Here is a 21,689-nt window from a genome sequence, read left to right on the forward strand (position 1 = left end):
CTATTCCATTGGTCTGTACGTTTGTCTTTAAGCCAGGATGACAAAGTTGTGATTATTATAGCTTTGTATGAGTTTTGACATCAGGAAGTGTGAGTCCTCCAGCTTTATTTTTCTTTTTCAAAATTGTTTTGGCTATTCAGGTTTCCTTTAAATTGCATATGAATTTTAAGATGGTCCTTTCTATTTCTGCAAAAAACTCCATTGGGCTTTGATAGAGATTACATTGGATCTATAGATTGCTTTGGGTAGTACTGACATCTTTTTTTTGGGGGGTGTGGCTGTGTTGGGTCTTGTTGCTGTGCACAGACTTTCTCTAGTCGCGGTGAGCGGGGGCTACTCTTCGTTATGGTGCGTGGGCTTCTCATTGCGGTGGTTTCTCTTTTTGCAGAGCACGGGCTCTAGGCGCATGGACTTCAGTAGCTGTGGCACATGGGCTCAGTAGTTATTTTTAAATGGAACTTTTACAATTTTAAAAAATTAATTAATTAATTAATTAATTAGGCTGCATCGGGTCTTAGTTGCAACAAGCGGGCTCTTCGCTGTGGTGTGCGGTCTTCTGTCTAGTTGTGTGGGCTCAGTAGTCGTGGTGCATGGGCTTAGTTGCCCTGCAGCATGTGGGATCTTAGGTCCCTGACCAGGGATCAAACCCTCATCCTCTGCATTTGAAGGTGGATTCTTAACCACTGGACCACCAAGGAAGTCCCAATCATGTGTTTTTTTTTCCCTTATTCTGTTAATGTGGTATATTACATCAATCAGTTTTCATATGTTGAGCCATCCTTGAACTCCAGGAGTAAATCCCACTTGGTCATGGTGTATAATCCTTTTAATATAAGTTTAAGTCTTACCTCCTCTTTAATTTTGGGGGGAAAAATTTGAGAAGGATTGGTGCTAATTCTTCCTTATGTGTTTAGTAAAATTCACTAGTGAAGCTATCAGGTCCAGGGGTTTTCTTTGTTGGGAGACTTTTTATTATTGATTCACTCTCCTTACTAGATATATGTCTATTTACATTTTTTACTTGTTTGTGATGTAGCCTTGGTAGGTTTTGTGTCTCTAGGAATTTGTCCATTTCATCAAGGTTATTCAATTTGTTGGTATACAGTTGTTCATAGTTCTCTTTTATAATCCTTTCTAGTTCTATACTATCGGTAGTAATATCCCCTCTTTCATTTCTGATTTTAGTAATTTGAGTCTTCTTTTTCTTAGTTCTTCTAGCTTTGTTGATTTTGTTGATCTTTTTAAAGAAGGAGTTATTGGTTTCATTGATTTTTCTCTCGTTTTTTAGTCTTTATTTTGTTTATCTCTGCACTAGTCTTTATTATTTCCTTCCTTCTGCTAGTTTTGGTTTAGTTTGTTCTTTTTTTCGTTTCTTTAATTGGTTTCTGGTTTGTATGATTTCTTAACCTGATTCTAGATTTAACACAATTATGATTGGGTATGTTTTTGGAAAAGGACAGTAACATGTAACCCTAAAGTAATATATTTGGCTTTAGAGTTATTACTGATAAAACTCTAATTTTGGAGATAACAGACATCTTTCTAAAGTTTTTGTAGCTTCATATTAAAACCTTATAAAGTAAATTGACTAGGGCTTCCCTGGTGGCGCAGTGGTTGAGAGTCCGCCTGCCGATGCAGGGGACACGGGTTCGTGCCCCGATCCCGGAAGATCCCACATGCCGCGGAGCGGCTGGGCCCGCGAGCCATGGCCGCGGAGCCTGTGTGTCCGGAGCCTGTGCTCCGCAACGGGAGAGGCCACAGCAGTGAGAGGCCCGCGTACAGCAAAAAAAAAAAAAAAAAAAAGTAAATTGACTAATATTATCTATGGATAACCTAGAATGCATTTATTTACTTCTTTCCAGGATAACCTAGAATTAGATTTATCATGCAAGCATTTTGTATCAAAGAGAAATACTACCTTTAATACTGTCAACATAAAATCTTTAGGTTAGAACCTTAAGTCAGTCTCTTTATTTCATAACTGAAAGAACTGAGAAACAAAGAAATTGGGTAATCTTGTCCCAAATCATGCAGTTAGATAGTTAGATAGCAGATGTTGGAGTCCTGGGCACACCACAATCAATTGTGTAGGTTGTGCAACAGTATGTGGTAGCCCTTTCTAAGTCTAGGTCTTCTTTTTTCAGCTGAGTGTTTTTGCCACTAACATTACCCTGACTCTTATTTAAACCAAATTTTAAAAATAAGAATATTTGTTAGAAAAATCATAGAAAAAATTTTGACACTAAACATGAAATATTTTACATATACCAATAATTTTTTTTTACTAACAGTTGCAAAATCTATTTAATGTAAATTTTCTGTTGATAGCACAAATTTTCAAAATAAACATGTTTCAAAGGATATTACTTAGCAAATATATTCTTTTGTTGATAAAACAGTGCTGGATTCCCAAAACGTATCCAACATACTTGGTCATAGATCAGTCCAGCAACCATTTTTCTTCTACATCTGTAAGCACTTAGATATCATACATATATGTATATCTACGAAGCATACATCAAATTCAAAGAAATCAGAGCAATCTGAGTTTTTGTTTTTGTTTGTTTGTTTGTTTCTTTGTTTTTTGTGGTACGCGGGCCTCTCACTGTTGTGGCCTCTCCCATTGCGGAGCACAGGCTGTGGACGCGCAGACTCAGTGGCCATGGCTCATGGGCCCAGCTGCTCTGCGGCATGTGGGATCTTCCTGGACCGGGGCACGAACCTGTGTCCCCTGCATCAGCAGGTGGACTCTCAACCACTGCGCCACCAGGGAAGCCCTGAGTTTTTAAGACAGGTTTAATGACAAGAAAATTACCTGGAAGTACAAATGTTTTTTGAGATGTGATTAAGTAAAGCACTTTTGCCTGTGTTACTTCCAACTGTATATTACTGCATAACAAATCACTCAAAACATAGGGGCTTAATACAACGGCCATGCATTATTTTTTATGATTCTGTGGGTTGATTGGATGGTTATTCTCTTTCTTTTCTTTTTTTTTAAAATTTATTTATTCATTTATTTCTTTTTGGCTATGTTGGGTCTTTGTTGCTGTGTACGGGCTATCTCTAGTTGCAGGGTGAGTCAGGGCTACTCTTTGTTGCAGTGCTAGGGCTTCTCATTGTAGTGGCTTCTCTTGTTGCAGAGCAGGGCTCTAGGCGTGTAGGCCTCAGCAGTTGTGGCTCGCGGGCTCTAAAGCACAGGCTAAGTAGTTGTGGTTCATGGGCTTAGTTGCTCTGCGGCCTGTGGGATCCTCCTGGACCAGGGCTCAAACCTGTGTCCCCTGCATTGGCAGGCGGATTCCCAGCCACCGCGCCACCAGGGAAGTCCCCACATTTTTTAAATTAATTGTTACTGGAGTATATGTTATTCTCTTTCAATGTGTTGTTTAGTTTTAAACGTTTGAATGTTTGAAAATCTTCCTGTTGTCTGTTAATGATTTCTACTTTGATTACATTCTGATCAGAGAACACACTCTGTTATGATTTGAGTTCTTTAATTCTTGAGGTTTGATTACCATGAGTAAAATAGATAGCTAGCGGGAACATGCTATAGAGCACAGGAAGCTCAGCTCGGTGCTCTGTGATGACCTAGATGGGTGAGATGGGGGGTGGGGGTGGTAAGGAGGTCTAAGAGGGAGGGGATATATGTATACATATAGCTGATTCACTTCATTGTACAGCAGAAACTAACAGCATTGTAAAGCAGTTACACTCCAATAGAAAAAAAAAGTAAACACCATAAAAAAAATTCTTGAGGTTTGTTTTATAGTCAGGATGTGCATATATATTCCATGGGCATTTGAAAAGAATGAATATTCTGCTTTTGGTCAGTGGAGTGTTTTATTAAGACCTGTTGACAGATGGTGGAGTTCTTCTACATCCTTTCTGAATTTCTGTCTAGTTGTTCTAACAGTTGTTGAAAGGGGGTGTTGAAATCTCCAACTGTGCTTGTGGATTTGTCTATTTCTTCTTCTAGTTGCTTCACTTTTCCCCCACATTTTGGAGCTCTGTTGGTTCGGTACATGCCCTTTTTTTTTTTCCCCTCATCCATTTTCTCAATTTTTTTCCTCTATTTTTTTTTTATATATCTAGTAGTTATTTTGAAGTTCTTTTCTTCTAACTACTATATTTGATTCACTTCTGGGTCAACTTTTATTATTTTATATCTTGATGATCAGTTACTTTTTCTTGCCCCTTAACATGTCTAGTAATTTTTTTTGTAATCCATATGCTGTGGATGATCCCTTTTCAAGGCCCTGGATTATCCTGTATTCCTTTTAAGACTGTTAAATTCTGTTCTAGCAGGCAGTTAAATTATCAGTGAATCACCCTGATCCTATTGAGGCTTAATTCAGCATCACTTTTACTCCTAGGTCCTTACTCTTTGGTCTTAAAGATGTTCACTCTTTGTTTAGGATATGTTTCCTTGGGCCATGGTTTGGAAGATGCCCAAAGAGAAAAAGTTAGAGTGAATGGAGGCTAAACAATACACTACTAAATTACCAAGAGATCACTGAAGAAATCAAAGAGGAAATCAAAAAATACCTAGAAACAAATGACAATGAAAACACGACAACCCAAAACCTATAGGATGCAGCAAAAGCAGTTCTAAGAGCGAAGTTTATAGCAATACAATCCTACCTCAAGAAACAAGAAACATCTCAAATAAACAACCTAAACTTACACGTAAAGCAGTTAGAGAAAGAAGAATAAAAAACCCCCAAAGTTAGCAGAAGGAAAGAAATCATAAAGATCAGATCAGAAGTGAAGGAAACGATAGCAAAGATCAATAAAACTGAAAGCTGGTTCTTTGAGAAGATAAACAAAATGGAAAAAACATTAGCCAGACTCATCAAGAAGAAAAGGGAGAAGGCTCAATCAACAGAATTAGAAATGAAAAAGGAGAAGTAACAACTGACACTGAAGAAATACAAAGGATCATGAGAGATTACTACAAGCAACTGTATGCCAATAAAATGGACAACCTGGAAGAAATGGACACATTCTTAGAAAAGTACAGCCTACTGAGACTGAACCAGGAAGAAATAGAAAATATAAACAGACCAGTCACAAGCACTGAAATTGAGACTGTGATTAAAAATCTTCCAGCAAACAAAAGCCCAGGACCAGATGGCTTCACAGGCAAATTCTATCAAACATTTTGAGAAGAGCTAACACCTATCCTTCTCAAACTCTTCGAAAATATAGCAGAGGGAGGAACACTCCCAAACTCATTCTACAAGACCACCATCACCCTGATACCAAAACCAGACAAAGATGTCACAAAGAAAGAAAACTATAGGCCAATATTGCTGATGAACATAGATGCAAAAATCCTCAACAAAATACTAGCAAACAGAATCCAGCAGCACGTTAAAAGGATCATACACCATGATCAAGTGGGGTTTATCCCAGGAATGCAAGGATTCTTCAGTATATGCAAATCGATCAGTGTGACACACCATATTAACAAATTGAAGGATAAAAACCATATGATCGGGGCTTCCCTGGTGGCGCAGTGGTTGAGAATCTGCCTGCTAATGCAGGGGACACGGGTTCGAGCCCTGGTCTGGGAAGATCCCACATGCCGCGGAGCAACTAGGCCCGTGAGCCACAACTACTGAGCCTGCGCGTCTGGAGCCTGTGCTCCGCAAAAAGAGAGGCCGCGATAGTGACAGGTCCGCGCACCGCGATGAAGAGTGGCCCCCACTTGCCACAACTAGAGAAAGCCCTCGCACAGAAACGAAGACCCAACACAGCAAAAGTAAATAAATAAATTAATAAACTCCTACCCCAAACATAAAAAAAAAAAAAACCATATGATCATCTCAATAGATGCAGAAAAAGCTTTTTTTTTTTTTGCGGTACGCGGGCCTCTCACTGCTGTGGCCTCTCCTGTTGCGGAGCACAGGCTCCGGATGCGCAGGCTCAGCGGCTATGGCTCACAGGCCCAGCCTCTCCGCAGCATGTGGGATCTTCCTGGACCAGGGCACGAACCCACGTCCCCTGCATTGGCAGGCGGACTCTCAACCACTGCACCACCAGGGAAGCCCAGAAAAAGCTTTTGACAAAATTCAACACCCATTTATGATAAAAACCCTGCAGAAAGTAGGCATAGAGGGAACTTACCTCAACATAATAAAGGCCATATATGACAAACCCACAGCCAACATCATTCTCAGTGGTGAAAATCTGAAACCATTTTCACTAAGATCAGGAACAAGACAAGGTTGCCCACTCTCACCACTATTAGTCAACATAGTTTTGGAAGTTTTAGCCACAGCAATCAGAGAAGAAAAAGAAATAAAAGGAATCCAAATCAGAAAAGAAGAAGTAAAGCTGTCACTGTTTGCAGATGACATGATACTATACATAGAGAATCCTAAAGACTCTACCAGAAAACTACTAGAGCTAATCAATGAATTTGGTAAAGTTGCAGGATACAAAATTAATGCACAAAAATCTCTTGCATCCCTATACACTAATGATGAAAAATCTGAAAGAGAAATTAAGGAAACACTCCCATTTGCCATTGCAACAAAAAGAATGAAGTACCTAGGAATAAAGCTACCTAAGGAGACAAAAGACCTGTATGCAGAAAACTATAAGACACTGGTGAAAGAAATTAAAGATGATACAAACAGATGGAGAGATATACCATATTCTTGGATTGGAAAAATCAACATTGTGAAAATGACTCTACTACCCAAAGCAATCTACAGATTCAATGCAATCCCTATCAAACTACCAATGGCATCTTTCACAGAACTAGAACAAAAAATTTCACAATTTGTATGGAAGCACAAAAGACCCCGAATAGCCAAAGCAATCCTGAGAAAGAAAAATAGAGCTGGAGGAATCAGGCTCCCTTACTTCAGACTATACTACAAAGCTACAGTAATCCAGACAGTATGGTACTGGCACAAAAACAGAAATATAGATCAATGGAACAGGATAGAAAGCCCAGAGATAAGCCCACATACATATGGTCACCTTATCTTTGATAAAGGAGGCAAGAATATACAGTGGAGAAAAGACAGCCTCTTCAATAAGTGGTGCTGAGAAAACTGGACAGCTACATGTAAAAGAATGAAATTAGAACACTTCCTAACACCATACACAAAAATAAACTCAAAATGGATTAAAGACCCAAATGTAAGGCCAGACACTATCAAACTCCTAGAGGAAAACATAGGAAGAACACTCTATGACATAAATCACAACAAGATCCTTTTAGACCCACCTCCTAGGGAAATGGAAATAAAAATAAAAATAAACAAATGGGACCTAATGAAACTTAAAAGCTTTTGCATAGCAAAGGAAACCATAAACAAGACCAAAAGACAACCCTCAGAATGGGAGAAAATATTTGCAAATGAAGCGACTGACAAAGGATTAATCTCCACAATTTACAAGCAGCTCATGCAGCTCAATATCAAAAAACAAACAACCCAGTCCAAAAATGGGCAGAAGGCCTTGATAGACATTTCTCCAAAGAAGATATACAGATTGCCAACAAACACGTGAAAAGATGCTCAACATCTTAGAGATATGCAAATCAAAACTACAATGAGGTATCACCTCACACCAGTCAGAATGGCCATCATCAAAAAATCTACAAACAATAAATGCTGGAGAAGGTGTGGAAAAAAGGGCACCCTCTTGCACTGTTGGTGGGAATGCAAATTGATACAGCCACTATGGAGAACAGTATGGAGGTTCCTTAAAAAACTAAAAATATAACTACCATATGACTCGGCAATCCTACTACTGGGCATATACCCTGAGAAAACCATAATTCAAAAAGAGTCATGTATCACAGTGTTCATTGCAGCTCTGTTTACAATAGCTAGGACATGGAATCAACCTAAGTGTCCATCAAGAGATGAATGGATAAAGAAGATGTGGCACATATATACAATGGAATATTACTGAGCCATAAAAAGAAACGAAATTGAGATTTGTAGTGAGGTGGATGGACCTAGAGTCTGTCATACAGAGTGAAGTAAGTCAGAAAGGGAAAAACAAATACCATATGCTAACACATATATATGGAATCTAAAAAATAAAAATTGTTCTGAAGAACCTAGGGGCAGGACAGGAATAAGGATGCAGATGTAGAGAATGGACTTGAGGATACGGGGAGGGGGAAGCTTAAGCTGGGACAAAGTGAGAGAGTGACATGGACTTACATATACTACCAAATGTAAAATAGATAGCTAGTGGGAAGCAGCCGCATAGTACAGGGAGATCAACTCAGTGCTTTGTGACCACATAGAGGGGTGGGATAGGGAGGGTGGGAGGGAGATGCAAGAGGGAGGAGATATGAGGATATATGTATATGTATAGCTGATTCACTTTGTTATAAAGCAGAAACTGGTGCACCATTGTAAAGCAATTATACTCCAATAAAAATGTTAAAAATAAATAAAAATATATTTTATTTAAAAAAAAGGGAGCATCTCAAATGTTCCCTTCTTTAAGTTATCATAACCCTAGCCCTAGCTTGGTTGCTGTCCAGTACCTCCAGTTGTTTTATCTTTTTCCCCCAATTTTTATAGTTGTTTATGATAGAGAGTAAGTCCAATCCCAGCTACTGCTCAAAGGCTAAGACTAAAGTCTTAGAATTTAAAAAAATTCTAATAATGATATTAGGCCTTTAAGAGTGGATTATTCTTTCTTTAATTTCTTTTTTTTTTTTTTTTTTTTTTTGCGGTATGCGGGCCTCTCACTGTTGTGGCCTCCCCCGTTGCGGAGCACAGGCTCCGGACGCGCAGGCTCCGGACGCGCAGGCTCAGCGGCCATGGCTCACGGGCCCAGCCGCTCCGCGGCATATGGGATCCTCCCAGACCGGGGCACGAACCCGTATCCCCTGCATCGGCAGGCGGACTCTCAACCACTTGCGCCACCAGGGAGGCCCTCTTTCTTTAATTTCTTATTTTGTTATTCTGTTTTCCTTTGTTAGAAATAATATTGTTCATTAACATAAAAAAAAGTGCTTAGTACAATTCCTCTGTAAGGTATGTACTCAAGATATGTTAGCAGAGTATATAAAGACTCTTCAAAAATTAAAGTAAATTCAAGCAAAACAATTTCTTGGGAGCCTAGAGAAGCTGGGTGCAATAGTAGTTCCCTGATCTGTGGGCATTCATAAACCCTTATTTTCTTTTCAATTAGATTTGTATATCAAACACCAAGTAACTCAATACAGGAATTTGGTTAAAATATATTTTATTTTACATATATTTGAAGTATTAGTAAGACTAAAATTTTAATGTGAAGTCATTTGTTTTTGACATCATGTCAAAAGTGGTTACAGCTAAGTTAGTCATTTAGTTAAGTATAATGAAACTCTAGAAGGATACTGAAACCTAATATTTAATTAAGGTTTATTTAATTAATTCTTTAGTAAAAGAATTGCCCAACCTTATAAAACCTTATTTTTGTACTCAGTCTTTACTTTTCATTAACAATATTTGGGTCATGTTTTTTTTTTTTTTTTTTTTTTTTTTTTTTTTTGCGGTATGCGGGCCTCTCACTGTTGTGGCCTCCCCCGTTGCGGAGCACAGGCTCCGGACGCGCAGGCTCCGGACGCGCAGGCTCAGCGGCCATGGCTCACGGGCCCAGCCGCTCCGCGGCATATGGGATCCTCCCAGACCGGGGCACGAACCCGTATCCCCTGCATCGGCAGGCGGACTCTCAACCACTTGCGCCACCAGGGAGGCCCTTGGGTCATGTTTGAAATAAAGAACAATACCGTTTGTCTTTATATGCACAACAGGAGTTAAGGAGTTACATAAAATTTTGTAGCATAGAATTTGAAACTAAAGAAATGTATGTATGATGATAGAGGGATAGAATGGATACGTTCCATGAGAATATTGTTAATTGCCTTACTGTCTATGCAGATGGGCTCATGGTAAAATTATTTACAAATGAATACGACTTATTTTTACATCTTTGTAAAATTCTTTGCCTCATTACAACAAGTTAGTGATGAGAAAAAATATAGGGTAGTATCAGTCCACAGGGATTTACCTTGGTGACATAATCCCAAGTGGTAATGACTTCACAAAATTTGTTGTGTTACTTTTTGTGAAGTCTTTTTTCCTTAAATAGATCTAACACAGTTTCTACACTTAAACATGACACCTAAGTTTGAGGCTATCACTATATTTGACTCTGACTGTAGTATAAACAGTAATTTATTTTGAGTTACTGTTGACTATGGATTTAACAATTTTTTGAACTTCAAAGAATGTGCAAATTCAAAATTATTTGGAGTTGTAACTGTGTCTCACAAGTCTGATTCTTGTGGAAAATTTTGGGCTTGCTCAAAAGTAAGATAAAATAATTTTAATGGACTTTTGGTAAGATAGATATCAAAAATTGTTCAGATGGTCATGGTAATATATATGCCTCTAAGCTGCCTCTCCTTTTTTTTCCTCTTGTCTTTCCTCAATCTCTTGCTTTTCTTCTCCCACTTAAAAAATATCAAAACAAAACAAAAATTCCTTTCTTCTTGTTTTACTTCTGAAAATCTGCAGGATGGACATGTAGAGGTGGCACGTTTGCTTTTGGATAGTGGTGCTCAAGTGAATATGCCTGCAGATTCATTTGAGTCTCCATTAACGCTAGCTGCCTGTGGAGGACACGTTGAATTGGCAGCTCTACTTATTGAGAGGGGCGCAAATCTTGAGGAAGTTAATGATGAAGGATACACTCCCTTGATGGAAGCTGCTCGGGAAGGACATGAAGAGATGGTAGCACTACTCTTAGCACAAGGTAAAATAGTTTTACTTCCTAAATTTAAAAATCGATTTCCTTTGGTTTTTTTGTGTCAGTATCCCTGAAGTTTACTACAACTAAGATTTTTTTGCATTGATGATACAATAAATTATCAACACCCTGGAAGGAGCCCCAGAAGCAGAGAAAAGATAATTATCACAAATCAGAACACTTTATTGTAAGTCTTTTGTAACTAGTTTTATCTATTTTCATGCTTTCCTCAGGAGCAAATATAAATGCTCAGACAGAAGAAACCCAAGAAACTGCTCTGACGTTGGCTTGCTGTGGAGGATTTTCTGAAGTTGCAGACTTCCTGATTAAGGCAGGGGCTGACATAGAACTTGGCTGCTCCACACCTCTGATGGAAGCTTCTCAGGAGGGACACCTGGAGTTGGTTAAATATTTACTGGCTGCTGGTATGTGACTTTAAAAACGCCTTTTAGAAAAAGACTTTTATATTGCTTTCATAACTTTAACAATTAACCATAACTTTTTCAACTTTCTACAAAAGTTGAAAGACAGATCCATAATTTAACTCTCTTCTTAGGCTTTTAAATCTCCAAAAATGTCATTTTTTTAGAAGGTTTCTTAGAGTTATTAATGTTTACTTGGTGACTGTAAGGCTTCCCATTGACCTTATCTTTCCATTGAATGTTTGTGGCTTTTGGAGGGGAGAAGTTAGTTCCTCCTAGTGTCTATTAATAAGAGGAGGTGGGGATGACATAGAGGTTGTAATTTGATACCCTTAAGCCTGTTCATTTCTTGACATTTCTGACTTCTCAATAAAAATAAGAAAGAAAGAATGAACGAACAAGTGGAAATGTTTTTTTTTTGGCAGAAGTATTTAGTTTTGGGGGGGGGTTTGTTTATTTGTTTTTAAATATTTATTTGGCTGCATTGGGTCTTAGTTGTGGCATGCGGGATCTTCATTGCAGCGTGAGGGATCTTTGTTGTGGTGCGGGCTCTTCGTTGCGGCATGCAGGCTTCTCTCTAGTTGTGGCATGTGGGCTCCAGAGCGTGTGGGCCCAGTAGTTGTGGCGAATGGGCTCTCCAGTATGGCACGCGAGCTCTAGAGTACGTGGGCTTAGTTGCCCCGTGGCATGTGGGATCTTAGATCCCCGACCAGGGATCGAACCGGCGTCCCTGCGGAAAGTGGATTCTTAACCACTGGACCACCAGGGAAGTCCCAGAAGTATTTAGTTTTAAGATAATTTTTTTTTTTTTTTTTTTTTTTTTTTTTGCGGTATGCGGGCCTCTCACTGTTGTGGCCTCCCCCGTTGCGGAGCACAGGCTCCGGACGCGCAGGCTCCGGATGCGCAGGCTCAGCGGCCATGGCTCACGGGCCCAGCCGCTCCGCGGCATATGGGATCCTCCCAGACCGGGGCACGAACCCGTATCCCCTGCATTGGCAGGCGGACTCTCAACCACTTGCGCCACCAGGGAGGCCCTAGTTTTAAGATAATTTGTGCTTTATATATTGTTAACCAGTGGTAAGAAGTAAGTTTTTTTTACATAGAATATTTGTAGTTTTATATAGAGCAAGTTAAGGATATATCAGAAAAAATTGATCCAGACAGATATAAACCTTTATATATCCTTTAGAAGTAGTATGAAATTTTTTATCCATATCTAATAAGTTGTTTAAAACTTGACATATAAAGAAATTAATACATAAAGGAAAATAAAATATTTAGCAAAACTTTATTCATCCTTTATTGTTAATATTAATTTGATTATAGCCCAGCATCAATTATTCCTTTGAATTATTATTGCAATAATTTCTTAATCCAGATCATTAATGGTTTAGATGATTGTTTAGATTTTGAACCAATTTACAAACCAACCATACAGGCTGACCTCTTCCTTGACTCAAATACTATTATTTGCTGTAGTTAGTAAATGTATGTGCATTATTCAGTCATTTTTCCTTCATTATTTTCTGTAACTGTCTGTGTCCCATTCAGGAGTCTTTCTTTACCGGTGCTTATCAGTCTTCATTCTCCCCACATCCCTTTAAGTAGTCAAGATATTGTTAAGAGGCGTTTAAAAGAAGGAATAAATAGGGGCTTGAGAGGATCCCACATGGCGCGGAGCGGCTGGGCCCGTGAGCCATGGTCGCTGGGCCTGTGCGTCCGGAGCCTGTGCTCCGCAACGGGAGAGGCCACAACAGTGAGAGGCCTGCGTACCGCAAAAAAAAAAAAAAAAAAGGAATAAATAATGTTAACTAAGAAATCACCAGACATTCTGCTCAGCTCATGTGTACAGTCATGTTACATAACTTCCCTAAGCAAATCAAGCTAATAAGTGACAGGGCCAATATTCAAACTTAGAACTCCTGACATTGTTTTTTCTGTTGCATCACCACTGATTCTCATATTTAGCTACTTTTGCTAATTTGAAGTAGGTAGTTTCTGGAACTATTTTAGGGGCCTGAGAATCACTTTTTATGTGATCACTACCTAAAACAATTTTTTTCCAGATTAGAGTGTGATTTATTTACATGCATTTCTTCTTATAGTGTAGCACTAAAGAAGAATCCAACAAGTCTTTTAATACATTGCCTATACAGTTTTTTAAAAAAAATTAAAAAACCTTTTGTTGTGGCATTTTTTCAAACATTTAGAAAATATGATGAATCCTAAGAACCCATCACCCAGCTTTAAGAATCTCATTTCATCTCTACTTCCTCTATATCCCCCACTTATTTTTATATAATATTTATTAAAAATAATTAAACATTAAATTTTTTTATTGAGAGATAATTGACATACAACATTATATTCGTTTCAGGTGTACAAAATAATGATTTGATATTTGTGTATATTGTGAAATCACCACCAGAATAAGTCTAGTTAATATCCATCTCCACACATAGTTATAAAAACATTTTAAAATTAACATTTAAATTTTTTAAATTTGAAAATAAATTTGTTTTTATAAATTATCAATTAATATTTCAGTATGTATCTCTAAAAGACAGTCTCTTTTAAAAGTAACCACAAAGGGCTTCCCTATTGGCACAGTGGTTGAGAGTCCGCCTGCCGATGCAGGGGACATGGGTTCGTGCCCCAGTCCGGGAGGATCCAACATGCCGCGGAGTGGCTGGGCCCGTGAGCCGTGGCCGCTGAGCCTGCGCGTCAGGAGCCTGTGCTCCGCAACGGGAGAGGCCACAACAGTGAGAGGCCCGCATACCACACACACACACAAAAAGAGTAACCACAGTACCATTTCCTTACATAAATTTTTAAAATAATAATTCCTTGGTGTCATTAAATATCCAGGCAGTTTTCATATTTTCCTGATAGTCTTATAAATGTGTATGTGTGCATTTAATGACTTTTTTGAATTAGGATTCAAATAAGATTCATACAGTAACTCTTGATCAATACATTTCTTAAGTCCCTTTAATTTATGGGCTCTTCATCATCTTTCTTTTTTTCTTCCCTTGCAAGTTTTGGTTGAAGACATGAAATGTTTATCCTTTAGGCTTCCCAGAGTATGGATTTTGCTAATTGCACCTCCACGATTTTTAACTTGTTTTTCTGTCCCTTGGATTTTCTATAAGTAGTACTTAGATCTAGAGACTTGATTGAATTCAGGTATGATGTATGTTTGTTTTGTTCTGTTTTGTTTTTAAGACTACTTCATGGGTAATATTTGTGTACTTTCTTCAGGAGGTAGTAAATGTCTGATTGTCTCTCTTTTTGATTATTAGATATTGATGATCATTGCTTAGATCCATTAATTCGTTAAAGGTTACAAAGTGGTAATATTCTAAATGCTATTATTCCTTCCTTGTTTATTAGCAGAAATATGTCTGTAAAGAGAAACTTCCCTTCATCAACTATTTGGTTACTCTTAGGTATAAATCATTTAGGAACAGTAGTATAAATGTTTGATTTTTCTCCCCCTTTCCTCTCCCCCCCTCACCCCAAATAATGAGGTGGACCCCTAGTATCCTTCACTGGTGACCAATGAAGTGGTTTTTTTGTTTTTGATTGGAACATGATTTTGAACTTCTAGATTTAAACATACATGATGGCTTTTATTCTATCATAGTCCTCATTCTTTTTGATGTAAAAATTGCTGAAAGACAATTTCACTATCTTTGGTCAATAAGTTTAGCTCCTAAATCCTTTTGGTGTGACCTCATTATAGTCTCTGTTTCCTTGCTTTTTGATATTGCTAGGTGTTTCAGGACCATCTTATACAGATTCTCCCCCAGTCTTGGAACCAATTATTTCTTTAAGAAGCCCTAATTTCATTTAGTAGGATATGGTACTTAGAGATCACAATCTTAGCTAGAGATGCTATTTTGGCTTGATCTTTCATTGTCTCTAGGCCTTTTTAGTTGGTCAGAGTGAGGAAATATTTTTCTTACAGATAATAATACAACATGAATTCATGTCAGTACTTCCAATTCAGAACCATACGGTTTTACTTAACTTCAGCAATCTTTTATCTGTGTTTTCTCTCAGCCATGCCCCTAATTTCACTCACCAAAGGCTTACTTATTTGATTTTTACCACAATATCCATAGAATAGAAACCAAAACTACTGTCAATATGATTTCTGAAAGCTGTTTGATATTTTTGGCTTTAGCAGTCCTTTTATTTCTTAGGGTATATCTTACTGGGGATGTATAGGCAGATTACTATTATTATTTTTTAAAATAAATTTATTTATTTATTTATTTTGGCTGCGTTGGGTCTTTGTTGCTGTGAGCGGGTTTTTCTCTGGTCGCGTCGAGTGGGGCTACTCTTTGTTGTAGTGTGTGGGCTTCCCATTGCGGTAGCTTCTCTTGTTGCGGAGCACAGGCTCTAGGCACGCAGACTTCAGTAGTTGCAGCACGTGGCTCAGTAGTTGTGGGTCGCGGGCTCTAGAGCACAGGCTCAGTTGTTGTGGCGCATGGGCTTAGTTGCTCTGCAGCATGTGGGATCTTCCCGGATCAGGGCTCAAACCCGTGTCCCCTGCATTGGCAGGCGGATTCTTAACCACTGTGCCACCAGGGAAGTCCAGATTATTGTATTTTTTAATCATTTGGTATAGTTCCTTTCTGTGTGGCTAAAAGCATTTTTCCAAAACATTTAAAGGAAAATTAGGATTCTTAAAATCTGATATTTTCATATTTAGAGTTTATGAGTTTCACCAAATTATAAAATTCATAAAGTAAGTGTGTAATTTTTTTGTTTGCCAGGTGCTAACGTTCATGCTACAACAGCAACAGGAGACACAGCCTTAACCTACGCTTGTGAAAATGGACATACGGATGTTGCAGATGTTTTACTTCAAGCAGGGGCTGATTTAGTAAGATATTTTTAATTTCAAATATTTTTGTGTGAATGTTAATACTCCTTTATTTTTAACATTTAGAAAACACTAGTAAAGAAGATCAATAGTGTGCATGCTTTGTATAAAATAACTTTTAAAAGTTTGGCTACTTGTTCTAGTTGTTGCATTTATTAAATGTATTTGAAAATAGTTTTTAAAAGGGCATATGCTGTTTCTTTTTCTAGGTAAAAATATTTGTTTCTTTATTCCTCTCACCCCAGTCCCATTTGACATTCTTGAACCTTTTTAACTGCCCTTTATTAGACATATAAATTCAATGATATGTTTGCAACATAGAATAACCTGTCAAATCACTTTGAGTGATTTTTTTTGTTTTTCTAATTAGTTAGACATTTAAAATAAAGCTACTGTCATCTTCCTAACAACATTATTACAGCATTTCATTCTTTTTCTGTTCTTTTAATATCTTCTATTTTGGCTTTTCAAAGTTTCAAATTAGATGGCAGGTTCATATGTGTAATAATCCTTACAACTGTGGGAAATTATAAATAATATCCCACTTAAAGGTTTATGCTTCTTGCTGAAATGTTTGCTTTGACTAATTTTTATTTTGTGAGAGTATTTTGAACTGCTCTCTAGAGTTTCTTCCAGAATTCCCTTTTGTATTTCTTAAAAATCTGTGTGAGACACGCATAGTTATAAATGCTGTAGAGAATTAACTTTATTAATTTCAGTTATTTAGAAAAAACTGTGCAAGTATTGTCTTTTAAACCATTTCCAATAACAGACATTCCCCCCCAAAATACCTGAGAACATTGTTGGAAAATAATTATTGACTATAATAAGTGTATAGTGTAATTATGCTATTTATTTATCATCATTTCTACTAATAATAAATATTGTAGTGATGAGACTAGCATTCATTCTCATTAATTAGGATCTGCCAGTTAGAATTTCTAAGAGGTGTACTTTTTTCGTTTGAAAATTATGATGGATATGTTAAGTAGATCTTAATCTTCTGCCTTCTTTCTTTATCTCATTCCTTTTTTTAGAGTTGCTTTGGGTCATCTAAAAATTAAGAATTGAAGCATTTCATCACTTGGAATAAACAGGGTAGAGCCTAGAAGCTTAGATATATAAGCAAAGTTTAATACTCTTATCCTCTGAATTCTTATCAAAATTCTTCCTTCTTCCATTTTTCCATAGCTAAGTTACTTTCTTGACTAATTTGCTAGTTCTTCTAAAAATGTTAAATAGGAAAAGAGGAATTATCTGTTAAATGCACTTTAAAGTATAGCAAAACCTTATTGATTTTTGACAAAGTTAAAAATTTGTTATGAAATATTTTTAAATGCCTTTTAAAACAAAGGGCATTTAAAAATAGAAAATAAAATAGTTGTTTTCTGTTTTTTATTTTTATAGTTTTCTGGAATTAGGTAAATTGTGATTAAAATTCCCTAGAAGAATTTCATTAAATAAGCAGATTGAAAGATTTGAATTTACCATACTGTTTTACATTCAAAATATAAGATTAAAAAATGGCTCAGATAAATATTTACCTTAAGTACAAAGGTAATACTGTTATTCGAACGTAACTGTTTTTCTCTTTTGCAAACCGTCTTTGCATTCATATATACATGTAATTATAATCATAGTATAGTACAGTTTTTTTCTATTTTCCAGAATGTGTGTTCTGTCATAATCTTTTCCATTTTGCTACATATTCTCTATATTTATAACTTGTGCATAATATTCCATCAAGTTGATGAGCCATAATCATTCACTTATTATTGAACTTTTGACTTGCTTTTTATTTTTCACTGTTGTAAATACTGCTAGATTTAATAATTTCACGTGCATAATTTTTTCTCCTTTTGAATTATTTCATATATTAATTTTTCACTTTAAAAAATGTATTCCTATTTTATGCTTTTGCTATCTGTGGAGAGATATTTCACTTTTAATATTAGTTATTTTCCTGATTGTAAAAAGCAATTCTTGTTCTTTATAGAAAATGTGGAAAGTATGGAAAAGCATAGTAAGTTTGATATTTAAAACCTATAAATAATTTCAGGCTTTACTATAAGCCATAGGTGGGAAACAAAAGACCTAGTCAAAAACAAGAAGTGAGTAAAGCAGGCAGATCAGTCCCTGAGTCCTGAGGAAGAAAATAACTGATAATTCTTGCTAGCTGGACCTAAAAAGACAGTAGCACCTTTCTTGTCCTTCATTCTTTTCTGTCACCTCCTAGTATCTGTTTAGGACTGTAGTAATTTCCTCCAGTGGTTTGGAATTGGAAGACTACACTCCCATTGCGTGGAGTGGAGATGTATTCCATTTCTGGCATCCCATAGATGTATTCTTGATATCTAGGTTTGGTAGTTCTTTAAGTTAAATTGTCTGTTTGTTTGTTTTCGTGGGCTAGCTGAGAACCTTCATTTTGGGGGGAACTATTTTTACCTTCGGTTTTAAATAAGAACGCACAAGTCAACCTTTGAAACACAATCTGGACCATGCTCTGTTAGATTTTTAGAGCTTAACTTTTGCCACAATTTAAGGCTGTTATTACATATTTTTTAAAGAGCTTAAAAGTTGTTGTCTCTCATTTTTAAAAATACTCTGTAGAATCAGTTAGGATATTAATCTCAATTTTATAAAAATGTAATGCAACAATTTGGATTTCTTATATTGTTTCCTGAGATGAAACTGAGAGGTTTTAAGGCTTTTTATTCTACATGTGTAGTAGGTATAGTTTAGAACTTAGTTTTAAAGGAAATCTAGACAGTTTTTTATTTAATGCTTTTTAAAAAATCCACAACCAGAACTGTTAGTATACTTGAGCATTTTCAGGTAGATCCTCAAAATATGTGCATGTTCTCATTTGAAACTTAGTTATTTGAAATTTTATTTTTTCTTGTTTTAAAAATATTTAAAATGAAAAAATATTTGATATTTCCAGTAAAAAAAAAAAAACCCTGAATATCCATCATATTTAGAAGGTTATGGATTGATATGTAACTTGTCTACCTTTGTAATAATTGCATAAATTTGAATAATCCATTATTAAAAACCTTTTGACTAGGTTAGTTCTCTTAAATAAGCCACTTAAAATGTTCCTTTTGGAAATCAAAAATTAAATGAAATAAAAAATTGTCCATTAATTCCAGAGTTCTTTTTGAAAATTCTCCCTATTTAATATGCAAAATCATTTTAACTACTCAATAAGCAGAGAGCCTTGAACAAATCACCTAATCCATATCTTCCATATAGTTGCACCTCTTGTTACCACTGTAATGGGAATAATTATATATGGAAATAAAGATTATTCCTTTATGTACTTTCTTTCTCTGCATAGCATCTTTTGTTTATTGGGCCCAAATTAGTTTTTAGTATTTGGTGTGATTACAAGTATAATATGATGTAAACCCATTGTAAGAAAGTTTGTATTAAAACACATTAGCATTCTGTAGTATACTTAAAATCTAAAAGAAATTAAAAAAAAAAGAAAAAAAATAAACCAGTCTTTAGAAACTAATCTTATTTCTCTGAAAAGGAATATACTATGTGTCCTTACAAGTTTGTTATTGAACTGCTTGACCAGAAATAACCAATAAACACCATTTAAAAATCGAAATTGAGTGACTCTCCTGGTGGTCCGGTGGTTAAAACTCCACACTTCCACTGCAGGGGGCATGGGTTCAATCCCTGGTCTGCGAACTAAGATCCCATATGCCGTGAGGCGCGGCCAAAAAAAATAATAAATAAAAATAAAATTGACATCTGCAATATTAAAAAAAAACGAAAACTGAAGTTGATTCAGTTCCATTGTCTTTGAGTCACTCCTGGTGTCCTGTATAATTATTACTTTAGGCCATTCTCCCCAGTTACTGGTCTTTAGACCAAAAGGCAGAGTTTTAATATTTCATTCTTATTCGTATCTTGATAGCTTACTTCAGCTAAAGCATTTATATGGCTTGATTTCTTTTACCACAGTCCTCTAGCCCCCTCTTTACTATTACTTTTGTGTTCAAGGTGGAGAATTTGCATAGTTAACTGTTCAACAGTATAACTTGGATTGTAAAACCCTACTCTGCTTCTTTCTTTTTTTCTCTTGCTTGCTTTTAATTTTGACTTACTTTGTTATCTATGTTTTCCTGGCTTCCATGCCCAACCATGTTATTGTTATAGAGATGATCCATCTCTATGAAAGATGACTGCATCAGGTCAGAGTTTCCAAAGGCCCTAATAATAGGATGTTTAGGTGGCAACAGTGTTGGTTAACATGTCAGTGTTGTTTTGTTTTTCTGTTTTATATATATATATGTGTATGTATATATATATATATATATATATATATATATACACACATATATATATAGTAGGAGTTTTTGTTGTGTTTTATTTTTTATTTATTTTTTTCTTCCAGGTTTATTAAGATATAATTGACATACAGTACTGTATAAGTTTAACTTGTGATTATCACAATAAATTTAGGAACCTCTGTCATCTCATATAGATACAAAATTAAAGAAATAGAAAAAAAATGTATTCCTTGTCATGAGATCTCTTAGGATTTGCTCTCTTAACAACTTTCATATATAACATACAGCAGTGTTAATTATATTTATCATGTTGTATAATACATCCCTAGTACTTACTTATAACTTGAAGTTTGTACAGAGTTGCTTTGATTTGGTGGTGTTTCTGGTTTTCAAACCATTTGTAAAGATGATGGAATCTTTCTCTTTTCATCATGGCATGTTAATTTCAGCACTAAAACCTTGATACATTTGTTGAGATAAAATAAATATTTGTCATCTGTGGAATTTCCTTCACATGTATTTGCCAGCAAAGCTAAGGTTGGAAAGGGAGAGTGATATATAAATCCCGTAAATTAGTATTCCTTCCTTCTCTACAGCTCCTTGGCCTTTCATTTCTAGAAGAGGAACTCAAGTAGTATTTCCATTAATAAACAACTGACATAGATATTAGAGAAGGTAAATATATTCTAGTTGTGTTCACATAAAGATTTTTTATGATCCACTTTAGCATGTTACAGGCCTTCATTGCTATTTGAAAGTAAATCTACTAAAAGGAAGAAATACCTGTGGAAGGCATCCTGTAATCCTGTATCTGAATGGAAGGCTAATGAGTGACAAAGGCTACACTTAGTTATTTAGAAAGAACTCAACATTAGAGATGCTACTGAGCATTAGACAAGACACCGGAATTTTCATCACAGCCATCAGGTCACTGGTCTATAAGTAAATAGTTGCCTCAATATTCTCATCTGTAAAATGAAATCTAGTGTTATTTTCTGGACTGTTTTACCCAAGTCCTGTAAATATTCTTTCTTTGACTATGCTGGGTGTCCTAGGGCAAATCACTTAGATTCCCTAGCCTTCTTTTGTTTTTCTTTCTCATCTCCCCCCTTTCCTTTATTTTATGAGGGGTTTGGACCAGAAGATCTTTAATGATGTGGCTTAAGAAATCTAATTTTATGATTTTTAAAGAACAGGTTAACTAGCTACCTGTTTGGAGGTATCAGATGGACTAGATGAGTACTTAGCCCAAGAATGTGTAAAGTGCTATGGGAATCTTGAAGAAAA

At 36.3% G+C, this 21,689-nt stretch overlaps 1 protein-coding gene across 13 annotated transcripts in view; it reads left to right on the top strand.

Moving 5' to 3' along the window:
* ANKHD1 (ankyrin repeat and KH domain containing 1) overlaps positions 1 to 21,689 on the top strand; it is a 124,112-nt gene that overhangs the window by 34,978 nt on the left and 67,445 nt on the right. For 12 of the 13 annotated variants that reach the window (XM_060093454.1, XM_060093445.1, XM_060093448.1 and 9 more), the window contains exons 8-10: positions 10,548 to 10,785; positions 11,013 to 11,204; positions 15,986 to 16,095. In XM_060093454.1, the coding sequence (XP_059949437.1) occupies positions 10,548 to 10,785; positions 11,013 to 11,204; positions 15,986 to 16,095 (540 nt within the window). The remainder of the gene's footprint in view (positions 1 to 10,547; positions 10,786 to 11,012; positions 11,205 to 15,985; positions 16,096 to 21,689) is intronic. The other variant, XM_060093458.1, reaches the window with a different exon arrangement.

The sequence above is a fragment of the Mesoplodon densirostris genome, chromosome 3 (genome assembly GCF_025265405.1).
Source record: "Mesoplodon densirostris isolate mMesDen1 chromosome 3, mMesDen1 primary haplotype, whole genome shotgun sequence".
Classification (NCBI taxonomy): domain Eukaryota; kingdom Metazoa; phylum Chordata; class Mammalia; order Artiodactyla; family Ziphiidae; genus Mesoplodon; species Mesoplodon densirostris.